We start from the raw sequence: 19024 nt of genomic DNA on the forward strand, positions 1-19024 counted from the left end.
TTTATCTACAGAGAAACCAACAATTTCTTTTGTTGGTTTGAACTTTTCAAAGTTCATTTGAAAAGTTCATCCACCAACCAGATCACTGGATCACCTTTGTTACAGATCCACAGAAACATGTTTCCCCATGAGAGTGACGAGCACTAAGATGGTGAACATGGTAAACATTATCCCTGCTAAACATCAGCATGTTAGCATAGTTAGTGTCAGCATGCTAGCATGGTCTGTTGTATTTTCCATATTAAAATTGATGTGATGTTGTCTTTCTGTCCACAGCTGCCTCAGATTTCTAACGAGAGTCAAGTTTTTTATTTGTCACGTGCACAACAATCACACTGAAGCCTCACTGTCAGTAAGATTCTTATTTTTCTAAAATAATATAAAGCAGCAGTGAGACAAAAATCAGGTCACCTGGTCATTTTTCCACCAATGAAATTCTGTCTGTCCAGTCTGTGTGCTTCCAGTATGCAGTGTCTTTTTGTACTTTGTACTTTTACTTGAGCAAAAAATCTGACTTTGAACTGTGTTCATATGGAGTTTATTCAGGATCTGAAGAAAAGACAAAACTGAGAACTTGATATTTATTTGAGAACAATTTCAAATTAGAACTAAATTTGTCTAAAGTTGATGACAGACGAGAGGCTGGAACATGCAGAGAGGCAGATGAAGATGAAAGAGTCTGAGAATATTGTGAAATTCATCCTTTATGTGATGATTTACAGCAGACAAGCTTTTAATATTTCCATGTTCCAGACTTCAATTTGATCAGTGACCTTTAAATTCCTCTGAGGCTCAATCTGAAGACGTCTTTGTGTCTGTTTCCAAAACATATAGGAGGTGAAGCTTCTGCTTTATGTTCAATACAGATCATTGATTCATGGACTGAATCAGACAAATAAATAGATCATAGATCATAGAAATAGAAATAGATCATTTACTGTATCTGACAACAACAAATGGAATAATATTGGTACAAAAAACTGGTGAAACTGACTGAAAACTAGAGGAGTAGAAATATAAGGTAAGATAGCATAGAAATACTCCAGGAAAAGTACAAGTTCCTCAAACAGGTACTTCATCATTATTGTACTTAAACACTGGTGTCCAGAAGTGTATTTTCATTCTGGTTTGAAAATAAAACTTTATCGATCCTGCAGCTTTCACAGGTGAACACAGAGGTACAGGTGAGGCTGCTGCTCAGTCTAACTAGTTTCTCTCTCTTCGTTTTACTGTCTTCAAAAATGATTGAATTTCCATTTATTCAACAGAACTCATATTTACACTGAAATCTTCTTTGGAAACTCTGAATGTCCCTCCTCTCAGCAGGTGAGCTGTCCACCTGGCTGACTGCAAACAGCAGCAAAACGATCCAACTGAGCTCAACAATAGGACCAAACCCAACAGACTGATCAGAAGTGACTTCATGATTCACCTCGTTTTATCTCCTGCAGCACAGTGTTCACATACTTACTGCTCTGCACTGTGTGGTTCTATGTTTTCATCGTCATCACATTTCACACAATATGACAAGTTTTCTTCATTATTACGTTCCTATGTTCTTGTATCAAGTCTACACATATACATATTTTTCTTCTATGTACTGCTTCATATTTTCTAACCAATGTGCAGTACTGAAAAACACTGTGCTCTCTTGTACAGAATGTGTATATACTGAGTTTTGATTTTATTATTCCTTTCTATGTCTTCTTATACTTTTGATACTACTGCTGCTGCCTGTAACACCCAAGTTTCCCCTATGGGGGATTACTAAAGTGTTATCTTATCTTATCTTATCTTATCTTATCTTATCTTATCTTATCTTATCTTATCAGGACACACAAAGCTCGAGTTTCATTTATTTATCACTCTGCAACACAGGGCTGTACAACAATATGCAAGCTGCAGTCGCTTCAAGCTCCACCATACAAAAAGTGATGGAAACGGATGAATAGATACAGAAACATGAATGAAAGTAACTCACAGGCCTCAAGCACACTGAAGGCCAGATGATCACTGTGTGTGTGTGTGTGTGTGTTTGTGTGTGGAGAGAAAAATTTCTCCTGCAGTCAGTGCATGGAGACAAATAGATTAAAATAACTGCCTCAGAAAACCACTGACAACAGGTATGTTGTACACTGCATTCCTACGCTCCTGTAATGCTCCTCCAACGCTCCTGTAACACTCCTGTAATGCTCCTGTAACACTCCTGTAACGCTCCTGTAACACTCCTGTAACACTCCTGTAACGCTCCTGTAACACTCCTGTAACACTCCTGTAATGCTCCTGTAACACTCCTGTAATGCTCCTGTAACACTCCTCTAACACTCCTGTAACGCTCCTGTAACACTCCTGTAACACTCCTGTAACACTCCTGTAATGCTCCTGTAACACTCCTCTAACACTCCTGTAACACTCCTCCAACGCTCCTGTAACACTCCTGTAATGCTCCTCTAACACTCCTGTAATGCTCCTCTAACACTTCTGTAACACTCCTGTAACACTCCTCCAACGCTCCTGTAACACTCCTGTAATGCTCCTCTAACACTCCTGTAACACTCCTGTAATGCTCCTGTAACACTCCTCTAACATCCCTGTAACACTCCTGTAATGCTCCTGTAACACTCCTCTAAAGCTCCTGTAACACTCCTGTAATGCTCCTGTAACACTCCTGTAATGCTCCTGTAATGCTCCTGTAACACTCCTGTAATGCTCCTGTAACGCTCCTGTAACACTCCTCTAACGCTCCTGTAACACTCCTGTAACGCTCCTCTAACGCTCCTGTAATGCTCCTGTAACGCTCCTGTAACACTCCTCTAACGCTCCTGTAACACTCCTGTAACGCTCCTCTAACGCTCCTGTAACACTCCTGTAACGCTCCTGTAACACTCCTGTAACGCTCCTCTGTGTGTGTGTGGAGAGAAAAATTTCTCCTGCAGTCAGTGCATGGAGACAAATAGATTAAAATAACTGCCTCAGAAAACCACTGACAACAGGTATGTTGTACACTGCATTCCTACGCTCCTGTAATGCTCCTCCAACGCTCCTGTAACACTCCTGTAATGCTCCTGTAACACTCCTGTAACGCTCCTGTAACACTCCTGTAACACTCCTGTAACGCTCCTGTAACACTCCTGTAACACTCCTGTAATGCTCCTGTAACACTCCTGTAATGCTCCTGTAACACTCCTCTAACACTCCTGTAACGCTCCTGTAACACTCCTGTAACACTCCTGTAATGCTCCTGTAACACTCCTCTAACACTCCTGTAACACTCCTCCAACGCTCCTGTAACACTCCTGTAATGCTCCTCTAACACTCCTGTAATGCTCCTCTAACACTTCTGTAACACTCCTGTAACACTCCTCCAACGCTCCTGTAACACTCCTGTAACACTCCTCTAAAGCTCCTGTAACACTCCTGTAATGCTCCTGTAATGCTCCTCTAACGCTCCTGTAACACTCCTGTAATGCTCCTGTAACACTCCTCTAACACTCCTCTAACACTCCTGTAACACTCCTGTAACGCTCCTGTAATGCTCCTGTAACACTCCTGTAATGCTCCTCTAACACTCCTGTAACGCTCCTGTAATGCTCCTCTAACGCTCCTGTAATGCTCCTGTAACACTCCTGTAATGCTCCTGTAATGCTCCTCTAACACTCCTGTAACGCTCCTGTAATGCTCCTGTAACGCTCCTGTAATGCTCCTGTAACACTCCTGTAATGCTCCTGTAATGCTCCTCTAACGCTCCTGTAATGCTCCTGTAACGCTCCTGTAATGCTCCTGTAATGCTCCTGTAACGCTCCTGTAATGCTCCTGTAATGCTCCTCTAACGCTCCTGTAATGCTCCTGTAACGCTCCTGTAATGCTCCTGTAACACTCCTGTAATGCTCCTGTAATGCTCCTCTAACGCTCCTGTAATGCTCCTGTAACGCTCCTGTAATGCTCCTGTAACGCTCCTGTAATGCTTCTGTAACACCCCTTATGTCTCTCATTGATGTGCTAAATGAAACATGAGATTATTTACTTTAATAAATCTCAACATGGTGGCACAAACACTAACACTAACACTTCTTACCATTATCTTCTCTTACCATTATCTTCACTGTCACTTTATTCAGAGACTGGGTTCATTACTGAGAATAATGACATTCTGTCTTATTGCTGCTGTATTTTATTTTTATTTCTTATTTTTATCTACTACCATATTTATCACTGGCATCACTTTAAACAATCACTCACTCACTTTAATTCTTGCTCATCACATCACTTTATCACTTAATTTTATTCTACTGTATTTAGACTGTACTTGTTATTTTAGACTGTACTTGTTATATTTCATTTATATTCAATTCTCCGTCGCAGTGTGTATTGTTGTATATTATATATACCTACGTTAACTGTCTTTTGTTGCATTCAGTGTTGCATTTTAGTGTGTTTAGTTACTCCGTTATTCTTCACCTTATTCATGCTATATTATTCTAATTGTGCCTGCACTTTGTTGCATTTAGTTGTGTGTTTTATCTATCCTCTTACTCGTACTACTTCTACACTTTGTATCGCAACTGCTGCACAGCAATTTCCCTCGGGATAAATAAAGCTTCTTGAATCTTGAATCTTGAAACACAGGAGGCCCACCAGGGGGCAGTCAGCAGTGGAAGAAATATTTTGATCCTTTACTTCAGTAAAAGTACTAGTACTTCATTTAGTAAGGAGCCTTTTCTCAACACTTACGAACACTTCATCCTTCAGTTCATCACTAAAAACACCAAATGTGGAGATACGTGGTTTTCACTGCATGTGGAAAATTGTAATCTGAGAATTATCAAGTAACTGAAGCTGTGAGACTGTAGTGGAGTAAAAAAAACAATACTCTGAGGTGTGGTGGAGTAGAAGGATAAAGTAGCATGCAATGGGAATACTCAAGTAAAGTACAGGTACCTTGAATTTGTACTTAAACACAGTACTTGAGTAAATGTACTTAGTTACAGTCCATGACTGCTAGTCAATATTTATATAACGGTATTATATATTATAATACAATATATATTTATTTATATAACGAATGAACAACTCGTCACTTCTTTTATGTAAAAAACAAACTCATATGTGACACACATGCAAATGAGCTGCACAGTACACAAAAGTACACACAGTGATGCACAACAGCTACCAGTGAACCCTGACACTGACAGAAACAAGACTAAAGCAAACATGACGAGAGCATATAGAAATAAACAGAAATACACACAATAATGATCATTTTATTTATGTACATGTACTCAGCAACCAGTACTTATATTTTTATTAAAAGATCAAAATAGCAGCAGTGCAGAAACACACTTCAGAGTGTTATTATGCCATATTATCACACTCAATCATGTTATAGGACATCATAATTTAATGTAACTGGTCAGTACTGAAGTACTGCATTTTATACTTTTATGTAAAACCTTTGTTGCTCATTTGAATGACTTCATACACTGTTGGTGGCAGTAGATCATATTTCACATCATCATGTGTTTTTATGTAAATCTTAATCTTTGAAGTCAGACACGAGCAGTGGAGTGTGTATGAAGTAACGTACAAGTACCTCAAATGGTACTTCAGTCATGTTTTGGGACGTGAACTGGGCTGAGCTCCATTGCAGCCCCGGTTTATTTCTTTGAACGGCAGGACACCCTGAAGCCACTGAGGCAGTGATGAAGAGGCCGCGCCACCCGTCCTCCTCCTCCTCCACAAAGTGCAACAGTGCGGCAGCTCCAGCAGCGAGCAGCCGGACATGGAGCCTGAACGGCGGAAGGCGGAGGGCGGACCGCCCGGTTCTGGTTCCGCGGAGGAGAATCAGAGAAGGACGGCAGTCAGTCCTTCACACTCCACAACAAACTGCTCCGCTGCTCCGCCGAGTTCTGTGGCGTGTGAGTGTGTGTTTGTGTGTGTGTGTGCGCGTGGCATGTGTGTGTGTGTGCCGACTTTCTCTCCATAGAGTTTCACTGAGTTTACATCCGGGTTTTTTCCCTAGGCAATGGGAGTCGCAGCACCGCCGTTCCTTAGGCAAAGTGAAATAAATTCGCCGCACCGACACAAAAAGTAGTCCGCTTTTCGAACACCTTTTCTCCGCACGTCGCGTCGCTGATCGGCTCAATTGAACGAACTTTAACAACAACACGCACAAATATCAAACGCTTTGTCGCGGATAAACGAGCATTGGGTGGACGTGTAAGTAGTTTTTGTCTCCCTTCCTCCAGCTCCGCGGCGCAGGGATCTGTGCTGTGCTGCGGCTGAGCTGAATGAGATTGAAGAAGAGTTCTTCTTGTTTTGTAGCTTCAGTTTCTCTGATTTTTACACAAATTTACTAAAACTAAATATAAAATACAGCAACAAAATAAAGCTCCGCGGGAAGGAGTCAGCCGGACTGTTTGTGTGCTGTTATTCCATCGTGGATCGGCTTCTTATACATATATATTTAATTAATCTAGAGGAGGACTGCTGCTGAGTAAGTGCACATTGGCTTTTTTAATTTCATAACTTTAATTTTCTCTCCTGTCAAACTTCACCTGTGCTCGGCTCCGGGGCTGGATCGGTGTGTTTGTCGGTGTGTGTGAGCAGGTGTGTGAGCTGCAGCTCGTCTTTAGCTGGATTCTGCTCTTCCTCTGTGTTTCTGTGTGTTTAGCTGCTCTGTTTCTTATTCTAGGAGTTGATATTCTGGAGGACAAGGGGCCGATAGAACTTAGAGCCACCAACGCCTGCTCGGTGTCATAATTCTGAAAGATGGCGTCTTCTGGGACCCTTCCTGTGCTCGTTTCTTTATTTCCACTCTCTTTTTCTTTCATATCGCCGCCAACGACGCTAATATTTATCTTTGATGTAAGTTATCAGCGTGGCTGGCAGCGTTAGCCGGAGCAGCTAACAGGATGGTTAGCATTAGCGGCTACAGCTAACGTTATCCACTTGTTCTCAGCCTCAGACGGAGCAATGTCGGATGTGTGAGGGTCGCTTCGGATGATTTTACCAACACCGAAAAACACCCAGGACCCCGATAATCCCCCGAAACGCGCCAGTTTACGGCGCCGCGAGGACGACGCGAGGCGGCTGCGTGAATTGAGAGGGAGAGATAGAGCATCCAGACGGCCATAGTGGCTCAATAAGAAGGTTATAAAACATTTATTTGACCGCCGAAACAAAAACACACTTTTCAGTGAGTGAAGTCCCGCAGCTGAAGCTCTCAGCGGCTCCCTCCGTCAAACCTCCATTTTAGCTTCATTTCTCGCTTTTTCGGGGCCTCTGCGACGGCATGCGATGCTGATGGAAGTTTATCCAGACAAGTTCGCGTCCCACCCAGGGAGCAATTACTCCAATTAACCGGCAGCGCGTCCCCGCCGCCGGGCCCCGGCCAAGGAGGCTCTGCGCGGGGCTCCAGAGAGGCTGTTTGTCCGCTGGAGCCGCCGGAGCTTCGTCTCCATCACTGACACATGGAGTTAGTCATAGAGGTCAGCAGCATGATATAACCAGTCTGGATGGTGTTCACACACGAGCGCACTTTGATTCGCCTGCTCGTGCCTCCACTCCACCACAGTTTGAGATCAAAGTACACGGTTTGTACTAAAAACAGCCAGAATGAGGGAGAAGTGTCACAGATACCGCGCAGGTCTGTGTACCAGTACTCTGTTTCTTCTCAGTCATCTGACGACCCCTCGCATCGATCTGCTGACCCTTTGGAGGGGCCCGACCCCCACGTTTGGCCCCACTGGCCTAAACTAGCTCAGAGTATTTGAAGTATTTAAAGTAGCTCCACCTGCAGCAGCTCCACCTGCAGGAGCTCCATCAGTAACACGCTGCTCTGACACTGAAGCTTCAGTCTGAACAAACTGACAGATCAGACACAGGAGACGTTTTACTGCACACACAGTACTTCTACTGCATGACGTTTTACTGCACACACAGTACTTCTACTGCATGACGCTGACTGTACTGCTGTACTTTTACTGCATGAGGCTGACTGTAGTACTGTACTTTTGCTACTGTACTTTTACTGCATGAAGCAGATAATAATACTGTACTTTTGCTACTGATACTTTTACTACATGAAGCTGATAATACTTATACAAGTACATACTTTAAGTACACAAAGTTGAGAATACTACTACACTTTTGTTACATGAAACTGACAATACTATTGTACTTTTACTGCGTAAAACCAATAGTACTGCTGTACTTTTACTGCAGGAAGCTGACAGTACTGCTGTACTTGTACTACCTGAAGTTGAGAATACTGCTTTACTTTTATTGCATGAAGCTGGTAATACTTCTATACTTTTACCACTGATACTACTTGAAGTTGAAAATACTGCTTTACGTTTACTACGTGAAGCTGTCAGTACTGCTGTACTTTTGCTGCTGATACATTAACTTCATGAAGGTGAGAATACTCGTGTACTTCTACTCGCTCGCCAGCTAGTCGGTGAATGAAACGCGGTCTGTCGCCACCTTCAGGTCGAAGCTGATACTGCGTTACGACAAACTGGTCTGATCAGGATCCGATCGGTGATGACTGACCGTCAATAAGTGAGCAGAGATGTGCTTATTATGGTCTGGACTCAAGTTTTATGAGCCTATACTTTGAAAGAAACAGAGTACTAATACTTACAGTACTAATGTTGGAGTAAAAGTATGAAGTTTCATGAAATGGAAGAAGCTCAGTGAAACTTAAATGGCTGTTTTGAACTGTGACCGTGGTTCAGTACTTCGTGTACATAGTAAAAGTACTTAGTTACTTTCCACCTGTGGATTGACAGTAGAAGACGGCGGTGGGCAAACTGCGGCCCGTGGACCGGATGTGGTCCTCCGACACACTTGATGGCGTCTGAAGTGTGAACTTGGTCAGTCTGGACGCGTTGACGGGATCTGACGGGAACTCGTCCGTGGTCGTTTGTGCGCTCGCTGCCAGCTGACGTCATCAAAGATTGTTTGTGAGGTGGACGAGGCGTCACTCTGTCGTCAGTGTTGGTGTTCTCCAGCAGAGTGAGACCTCTCGTTCCGGTCAGACGCTCGTCGGAGTCCGATCAATAATTTAGGATTGATCAGCTTTATGGGTTTGAATCAGGACTTCAGAGTTTGGTTGAAGCAACGTTTGGACGGTTCAGATCCCATCCCTGATGAGCTTTGAGGTGGAAGCTCAGAACGTCACGTCAGGACAAAACCACCTGAGCGGGACGTCCCGACAGAGCGAAGACACGCCGTCTGACGGGCTGTGCTGTGTCTTCAGTGGACTGAAGGGTCAACAGAGGACTCTCTGTTTGTGGACTGGACAGGAGTCAGCTGGAGACGTTCTCCGTGCGTGGACGTGGACGTGTTGAGCTCAAATACAGATTCACCTTAAAGTTAGTCTGAGTTAATGTTCAGCGATGGAGGAGGTTTGATGACAGGGTGAATGATGACAGGGTGAATGATGACAGAGTGAATGATGACAGGGTGACAGAGTAAATGATGACAGGCTAAACAATGACAGGGTGAATGATGACAGGGTGACAGAGTAAATGATGACAGGGTGAATGATGACAGGGTGACAGAGTGAACGATGACAGGGTGACAGAGTGAATGATGACAGGATAAACGATGACAGGGTGAATGGTGACAGGGTGAATGATGACAGGTAAACGATGACAGGGTGAATGATGACAGAGTAAACGATGACAGAGTAAACAATGACAGAGTGATTGATGACAGAGTGAATGATGACAGGGTAAACGATGACAGGTTGAATGATGACAGGGTGAATGATGACAGAGTAAACAATGACAGAGTGAATGATGACAGGTAAACGATGACAGGGTAAACGATGACAGGGTGAATCATTACAGGGTAAACGATGACAGAGTAAACAATGACAGAGTGAATGATGACAGGGTAAACGATGACACGGTTAACGATGACAGGGTAAACGATGACAGGGTGAATGATGACAGGGTAAATGATGAGGACGCAGAGTTTGTCCTTTGTTTGCTGAAGAACATCCTGAAAAGACGATTTGTGTTTGACGTGTCTGATACTTCTGTTGATGTCTGTGGACACTGGGACTGACCACATGTCCTACCTGTGTCTCTGGAGGACGTGTTGAAGGTAGCGTGTAGTATGTCCTCACAGAGTCAGACAGCTGCTCTTCACTCAAACTCGGGTGAGCGTCAGCGGTGGACAGTCAGGGACAGGAAATCTGGACAGATTGACGGTCAAACATGAGCTTGTTTGTCCAGAACTGAGTCAAAATGTCCAGATTTCACTTGAACCTGAATCAAAGTAAATAAACTGTCAGTAACATAAAAAACTCTGGGTTGAGTTTGAGTGAAGTACTTTTTCTGTGGTGGAACAAACAGTTTGAGTATTTTGAGGTTCTTGTACTTGAGTATTTCCATGTGCTGCTCCTCAGTACTTCTTACTCAGTTTGGCCCCACTGGCCTAAACTAACTCACAGTACATGAAGTATTTGAAGTTCTTAACTGCACACTCAGTACTTTTACTGCATGGAGCTGACTGTACTGCTGTACTTTTACTGCATAACGCTGACTGTACTGCTGTACTTTTACTGCATAACGCTGACTATACTACTGTTCTTTTACTGCATGGAGCTGACTGTACTGCTGTACTTTTACTGCATAATGCTGATAATACTGCTGTACTTTTACTACATCAAGCTGACACTACTACTGTAGTTTTGTTACATGAAGCTGATAATACTGCAGTACCTTTACTACATGAAGCTGATAATACTGCAGTACTTTTACTACATGAAACTGATAATATTGCAGTACTTTTACTACATGAAGCTGACAGTACTGCAGTACTTTTGCTACATGAAGCTGACAGTACTGCAGTATTTTTACTACTTGAAGCTGATAATACTGTAGTACTTTTACTACATAAACTGATAGTACTGCAGTACTTTTACTACATGAAGCTGATAATACTGCAGTACTTTAACTTCATGAAGCTGACAATTCTGCAGTACTTTTACTACATGAAACTAATAGTACTGCAGTACTTTTACTACATGAAGCTGATAGTACTGCGGCACTTTTACTACATGAAGTTGATAATACTGCAGTACTTTAACTACATGAAACTGTTAGTACTGCAGTATTTTTACTACATGAAGCTGATAATACTGCAGTACTTTTACTTCATGAAGCTGACAATTCTGCAGTACTTTTACTACATGAAACTGTTAGTACTGCAGTACTTTTACTACATGAAGCTGATAATACTGTAGTACTTATACTACATGAAACTGATAGTACTGTGGTACTTTTACTACATGAAGCTGATAATACTGCAGTACTTTTACCACATGAAACTGATAGTACTGCAGTACTTTTACTACATGAAAGTGATAGTACTGCAGTACTTTTATTAAATGAAGCTGATAGTACTGCAGTACTTTTACTACATGAAGTGACAGTACTGTAGTACTTTTACTACATGAAACTGATAGTACTGCGGTACTTTTAAATAATACTGTGGTACTTTTACTACATGAAGCTGATAATACTGCAGTACGATGATGAATGGAAGATTTTACTTGTGATGAAGTATTTTGACATTGTTGTGTTGATACTGAAACTTGAGTAAAGGACCTGTGTACTTGTCCCACGGCTGTCCATGTAGTATTGATCCACACTGGGTCGATTGATTTGTGATTCACTGATCACGTGACAGATCAATGACGTGTAAACAGGAAACAGGAAGCAGCCTCAGATGCAGGTGTTTGCTGCAGCAGGTAGAGACAGATGTGACAGAAGCTGAATGTGGACAGCAAATGATGGACGGGGACAGAAACGAGTGGACGTGAAGACCAGCTGGACATGACTCCCGTTAGACCTCATGTCCTCGTCTGTCCTCTTAAAAGGGGATTCGAGCTCGTTTGTGTTGTTCTAAGTTTCAGTCTGCGTCTGTAACGCTGTGCGTTTGTTCTGTGTGACAGGGCAGCACAGAGGGGTGGAGTCCAGTCCCACAGCCAGGTGGTGAGTACTGAACATCTATGACATCAAAGACGGACAAAACGTCAACCACAGTAATGATTTAGAGGTCCAATGTGGAGGATGGAGGGAATCTATGGGAAGAAACTGGTTGCAACCGGCAGCCTCACGTCCAGATCAGTCCTGCGCGCTGGCCCTTTAAGGGCTGTCACCTGTCATCCAGGTGGTTTTAGCTCTGAAGAGTAAAGTTACCATGAAGTACTTCAAAGTTTGGAAGCTACTTTTTACAGTAACGTGTTCGGTTAGATAAACTTCCTCCTTCGTTTGTTCATGTGTTCATGAGTTCATCAGCAGTCATGAACGCTCTCAGTGTGTTAGCTTTGAGTTAGCGAGCACACACACATTCACTGACGCCCTTCAGACACACGGCTTTTGATGAAGACACGTCCACTCTTGTCTTCAGAGATAAAAGTGACGTGTTTTAATATTTAAATGAAGTACAGATCAGTCTGACTCTGCTGTCGGAAACGTACTTCACACACACGTTCATGTTGTCACTCAGTGTGTGTGTGAATTCACCTCAAACAGCTGTAATAATGACTTCATCAAGCTTCTGTCTGAGTGAGGAAGAGGAGCTGACGTCGGCTGTGTTCCCTTTCGTTTCAGCGGCACTTTAATGCTTCAGTTGGATGGTTTTCCTACTGGAGACGGTGTTCAGGTAAACACACACACTGTACACACTACACAGTATTCAGTACTGCAGTACTCCTGCAGTATTTCCTGTCTGTGACGGTGAGACTGAAAGTTTACTGACACTCTGTTTCTGATTGGACGAGACTTCCTGTGACCTCGTTTGACCTTGACAGCAAAGTGTTTGTCAGCGTCACACCGGAAGTCCTGATTGGACTGTCCCTCGGGTTACCGTGACAACAGCCAGGACCACAACCAGTGTTGTTTGTTAAACGCGTGTGTGTGCGTGTGTGTGCGCAGGCTGATCGATCGGCTGGCAGACTGACTGGATCCATGATGGAACTACAGACGTTACAGGAGGCTCTGAAGGTGGAGATCCAGATCCATCAGGTAGGAGGTGTTTCCAGGGCCGGTCGCTCCGTCGGGTCAGACTTCTGCAGCGTCAGACCGACGCGCTTCCCCTCCTCAGCTGTTAGTCAGCTGATTCGGGCTGAGATGAGTCGATCAGAGCGATCAGTCACGCTCGCTGTGATGTCATACAAACATAACAATAACCTCATCATTCACTCTGATTTGTCCAGAAAGTGAAGCAGTGTGATTCGCTCCTTCTGAATGTCTCTTGTCTTCCTCTGCAGAAACTGGTTGCCCAGATGAAGCAGGACCCTCAGGTAACGGCACCACACCTGTTAACGACTGTTTTTCTCACATCGTGTTCGTTAGCTCAGCAGACCGACGATGACGATGACGAAGAAAACTTAAACATTTACGTGAATTTGTTTTGACTTTTTTCAGAACGCAGATCTGAAGAAGCAGCTCCACGAACTTCAGGCCAAGATCACAGCGCTCAGTGAGAAGCAGGTGGGTGGTTCACCAGGTGACACACACACGCTCAGGCACATGTACGCACACACACCCAGGCACACGCATGCACATGTACACTTACACACACACAAACAGACACACACGCATGCACCATACACACGCACATACACACTCACTCACGGACGCGCACACACACACAGACACACACACGCACGGACACGCACACACACATGCACATGCACGCACACATGCACATGCACGCACACATGCACACAGACACATGCACACGGACACACACACACAGCTGGTTTCCAGGTGTGGTGTTCGTGGCGTGCTCAGCAGGTACCTGTTTTCTGTCTTGAATCGCACGTCTGCTCGCTGATCGGCTTAAAAGGATGTCGGTAGCTGTGATTCGTTCCGTCTGTCCAAACTGACCACAGACATGTCCTTCATGTTGACGGAGCGATGGGGGAGACATTCAGGTGATGAGGCCTCGGCGCGCCAAGTATGAAGATTTGATTCAGTCAAGAATCAATCGAGTCACATCGAGTCAGATCACTTCTTGATTATCTGTTCCTGCTTCATCGCTCTGAAAACGAGACGACAGGATCTGAACTTTCCCAGAGACTCAGAATCATGAAGCTGCTCTGTGGTCTGATTGGTTAGTGAAGTCACATAAACTCCAGACGCTGCTCCAGACTCCTCCTCCTCCGTCCAGCTGCCAATCAGGAGAGAGAGTTTTCTAATGGACTACGAGCAGGACGCAGGTGCCTCTGAGTGGAAGTCTGATGTTTTCACTTTACAGATGCTAAAACAAGTGAAGCACGAGACTGAAGCAGGTCGTCTCTGCAGTTTTTTCTTCTCTTTGTGGCTGTTTTGAGTCTCTCTGTGGCTGTCTGATTGACTGTCCAACAGGACGTGTCAGCAGTCCCCTCAGGTGGGGGCCCTGGGGCCTCTGGTCCTGTCAGGTCCATTTGATAATCCGTCCTTGACACTAAAGAGCCAGTGATCACCTTCTGATTCTGGTGTCAGGGGACCAGTGGAAGCCAATCAGATTCCAGTGATGCTTTGAACGTCCCCCCGTCCACTCCGGTGTCGTCTTAACTGAGCCGACACCGTTTGCGTGGAGACAGTTTGACCACCTTCCTCATCGGCGTCTTCCTCTTACCTCTCGTCTGAAGACTCCTGATTCTGTCCACATCTTTTGTTGTGTCCCACGTTGTGTTTTTGTCTTTATTTAACCACTTTCAGTGCACTTCCTATTTTTATCCCCTCCCTACATATGTCCCTGTTTGTCTTCATGTCTTACAGTCAAACACTGCTGCTGCCAGATCAGTGTTATTAGAGCAACTAGTTGTCGAATGAGTTCTTTAAAGCTTGTCTGAAGCACATGAAGACGTTCAGCCGATGTCTCTGAGTGTTGTTTTGAAATGTGCTGAGGACACATGAAGCAGATCGTCAGTAAAAATAGAAGCTGGGGTCGAGTCTGTGCTGCCGGACGGCTTACATAACAATTCAAGGTGTTTTCAGACAATCACTGCAACGCTGTCTCAACACCGAGTTACAGCGGCAGCGCTGCGACCGTCGCAGCCGGTCTGGAGACGTTAACATGCAAATGAAATGCAGGCAGGAGGAGGATGTTAATGGCTGAACGCCTTCATCACCGAGAGTCTGTGAAGGAGGATGATGAACTGTCTGCTGCAGTTTTTGGCTCCTCGTCTGTCTGCAGCTCACACGTGAAAACAAGCCAGACTCAGACTCAGGCCTGAAGACATGAAGGACGGATTCAACAGTTTGGGAAACTCTTCCTTGTGTTCTTTCATTGTCCGTAAGTTAGATTCTTCTTCTCCCGACACGAAGACAAACGTCTGTCAGTTTAAAACATGTCTTAGTGTTTGACTCTCCGACTGTTTTCGTCCTTCTTGGACTGGAACCTTTGTGGCATCAAGAACAAAAAGTCCTCATCCAGTTGTCTTCTGTCCCGTGAGCACCGTCAGCCTGCAGCGGCTCAGAGCTCCACTCATGAAGCAAAGGTGAAGCAGGTGAAAGTGTTTGCAGGGGACCTGCTGAAACTTGGTGCGGGGAAATGTAAATGAGACCCTGGAGGAGCTTTGGAGACTAGTTTCAACTGGCCTGATGCCTGCAGACTGTTTGACGGCAACAGTTCCAGCTGAGGAATGTGTGTGCAGTCAGACCAGTTCTAGCCCCAGAAGCTGTCTCTGTGTTTGTCTTGGAGCTTCTGTTGCTCTTAGATTTAAAGAGCCACTTACCTGTTCCAGGTGTGACAGTAGACCGGTGAAGCACTGGTGAGGTGACGGACACGATCAGCGTCATGAAAACGAGCTGGTTTTCATGGTGTAGCTGCTGGTTGGACAGCACCGTCAGCAGGTGGCACTGCAGCAGTGACACATTCAGTAAGCAGCTCCGTCCATCGTGGATGAACGTCCATACGTCTGCTCAGATAAGATGCAGACCCTCATAGAGATGAGTTCAGGCAGAGGTGATGAAGAGCAGTGAGTTTACTGATGAAGGCTGGAATATGTGCCACGCTACACGCCAGCAGAGAAGTCAACACGTCTCTCCAGAAATGTTTCAGTGCTCGCTCGTGGACCTCCAGACCTCGCCGTGGACAGCTTCACGCTCTGTGGACGATGCTGACTCTCACAAACCGTCCTGCTTCTGCTTCCTGTTCAAACAGTTTTCAAAGCTTCAAACCCAACCGTAAATCGTGAAGGTGACTCGTCTCACACATTCGGCACATGAAGCTTCATCTGCATGACTGAAGCAGCAGAGGTTGAATAGAAAGTGTGCTTCGTTGTGATTTGGGTGAACCGATGCTTTAAAAACACGCCTGATGAGCTCAGCTTCATCCTGAGCCGTGAATGCCCCCCCCCCCCAGCAGACGAAGGCGTGCCGGCTGCAGGTCAAACTGCTCTCTGAAAGGGGGAACGGGCACTTTCAGTCTGGTTTCTCTTTTCAGGCCTATTCATGACGGCGTGTGTCGCTGCATTGAGATGCTGCTTGAGAGTCAAGTGTTGCTAAGCAACAGCTGTGCTTTATCTTCGTCCTGGATGCGTACGTCAGCGCTGCTTTGTGTGTGTGCTGAAGTGTGTGCTTTGTGTGTGCTTTGTGTCTGTGCGACCCTCTGCTCTGTACTCTTCATCACAATGTTCACCGCCGTCCCGTTTCTTCTCCTCTTCGTCGCTCCAGTCCCAGAACGAGTCGCGGTGGCAGCCAATCAGATGGGAGCAGTGATAGTAGCGGGGCTGAGAGTTACATCTGCAACAATTATCGATTATTGACCCTTTCAGAGGAGTCGCTGATGAGCGTCTCTTCCTGTGGATCAGTCCGACGCTCCGTCCTCTTGGTGCTTGGTATCTTGTTGAATCGGCTGATGCAGCAGTGCTGCAGGCCTTCACAGGTCAGATTTGTCAGCACTGCGATGAACTGAATGCATTCATGTCGTAACTTCAGAGACTGGACGTGCTGCAGCACAGAGCGTCCTCTGCTCCCATCTGTTCTTATTTATTCTTTCATGTCACATTTTCAGAATGAAAACAGTTCATTGGACTCAGCTGAGGACACTAAAAGCCGTCTTAACAGATCAGTCTGGTGGTTGCCTCTTTTTTCTCACCGTCAGGTCTCATGTTCAGACTCAAACACTGAATGCTAACTGCTAACCGCTAACAGCTCAGTGTTTGTATCAGCTCATTGATCTTCTTCCTCTGAGCTCCTTTAAAACTCCTCAGTGAGCCTCACCATTGTTCTTCATCACCATGAACACACACACTGTAGTTTATTATGACACACACACACACACACACACACACACACACACACACACACACACACACAGCACAGCACCAAACGAGGATTCATCCGCCGCTGAAAGTAGTCCCCACAGATGCTCCATGTCCTCCAGTTTGAGTGATAAAACCACAGCGAGCAGCTGTTTGAGGAGATGATGAAGCTCTTAAACATGAAACTAAATATTTAAAGATTTAAGTCGTCAGCAGGAACCAATGAGCTTTGAGCTGACAGACAGGAAGTCAGACGGTGTTGAGAGACACAATGACACGTTGATTTGAGTAAACGTGAGATTAGTTGATAAGAAATAAAACTGAATAACATCCTTAAAGTTAGAGCCACCGCCTATATGTTGTGCATTATTTTGAATGAAGACAGCGTCACTGTGTCTGATTCTGTTTAACAAGAGGCTTAAATCTGTTTTTATATGTGAGTTTGGTTAGGTGTTCGTTTCCCCCACAACCCCCAGTATAATCACTTTAAACAAAGGATACATGGATTTTGGTATGTCAGTTAAAGTTAAATGGACTGCTCTTATAAAGCTCTTCTCTGGTCTGAGCGGCCACTCACTCACCTGGTCAAACACCTGGTCAGAAACAGGTCTGAGAGTCTGAATACAAAGTGCTGTAAACTCTTACTCATGGTTTGTTCAACCTCTCCTCCTCTCCACTCCTCCTGTAGAAAAAGGTGGTGGAGCAGCTGAGGAAGGAGCTGTTGGTGAAGCAGGAGCCGGAGGCAAAGCTGCAGCTGCATGTCCAAACTCCTCCAGCAGGCGGCGACATCAAGCCGGCCAACCTGCTGCAGAGCCAGCAGATACCTGGAGGACTACAGCAGGTAGGAAACACACACAAACACACACACACACACACACACACACACACACACACACACACACACACACACACCTACACCTGCTCTCTTTGACTGTAGATGTAATATCACACTACCATGAACTTCTAGCTTCTGATTGACACTTAACCAGACGGCTTTGGTCGGCTTTATACAGTTAATTGTCTCTGAGAAAATAGCGTATTTATAAAAAAGACAGCCTGTAGAGTATAGTGCTGCATGTAGAGGCCAGCATGTGATGCTGCATTGACTTTTTTTGATTGGATGGCAATACAGATGTGTCCTGGCAACCAATTTGTGCATGACTGAAGTCTTTGGTAGGTGAGACATTGGTCAAGGCTAATGGTTCAGTCAGATTAAATACATTTACTGACATCCAGTGAAAACAGCAAACGTTGAAATCTTCAGTAAAAATAACACATTTTTGTATCTGATGCTGAAAATCAAATTCACATTCAGGGATCATGTGGAGAGAAATCCAGTGTAGCCGCAATGTAACAAGCTTACAACCCTTCATTTATCAGATTGCATGCTGGGAAATGTAGGAAACTGGTAGTCTGAAGCAGGTTAACATCAGTGCACTCAGAGTGGGCTCCTTCAGCCTCCCTCTGCTTTGTCTCATGGGTAAAATTCTCCCTCAGCAGACTCTGACAGTCACACCGGTCCTCACCACGAAGACTCTACCTCTGGTGCTGAAAGCTGCCACCACGCCTGCCCTACCTGGTTCTGTCCTGCCACAACGCCCGCCCACTGTCGCTATGGTAGCCACAGCTATCACCAAACCCGACTCGCAGAACGCCCCCATCAACCTGCAGGTGGCCAGCAAGCTGACCAATCAGAGCTCAGAACCCGTGCGACTGGTTTCAAAGAATGCCATGGTGGTAAGACCC

At 44.9% G+C, this 19024-nt stretch overlaps 1 protein-coding gene across 11 annotated transcripts in view; it reads left to right on the forward strand.

The window, feature by feature from the left end:
- The first annotated feature begins 6264 nt into the window (after nt 1-6264).
- phf21ab (PHD finger protein 21Ab) overlaps nt 6265-19024 on the forward strand; it is a 31488-nt gene continuing 18728 nt past the window's right edge. For 8 of the 11 annotated variants that reach the window (XM_070971639.1, XM_070971642.1, XM_070971631.1 and 5 more), the window contains exons 1-8: nt 6285-6493; nt 11972-12011; nt 12633-12684; nt 12957-13046; nt 13292-13324; nt 13449-13514; nt 17967-18119; nt 18776-19015. In XM_070971639.1, coding sequence (XP_070827740.1) covers nt 12643-12684; nt 12957-13046; nt 13292-13324; nt 13449-13514; nt 17967-18119; nt 18776-19015 — 624 coding nt within the window. In that variant the 5' untranslated portion in view covers nt 6285-6493; nt 11972-12011; nt 12633-12642. Of the gene's footprint in view, nt 6494-11971; nt 12012-12632; nt 12685-12956; nt 13047-13291; nt 13325-13448; nt 13515-17966; nt 18120-18775; nt 19016-19024 lie in introns of all 11 variants that reach the window. The other 3 variants (XM_070971632.1, XM_070971635.1, XM_070971641.1) reach the window with 2 other exon arrangements.

The sequence above is a fragment of the Chaetodon trifascialis genome, chromosome 10, assembly GCF_039877785.1.
Source record: "Chaetodon trifascialis isolate fChaTrf1 chromosome 10, fChaTrf1.hap1, whole genome shotgun sequence".
Lineage (NCBI taxonomy): Eukaryota > Metazoa > Chordata > Actinopteri > Chaetodontiformes > Chaetodontidae > Chaetodon > Chaetodon trifascialis.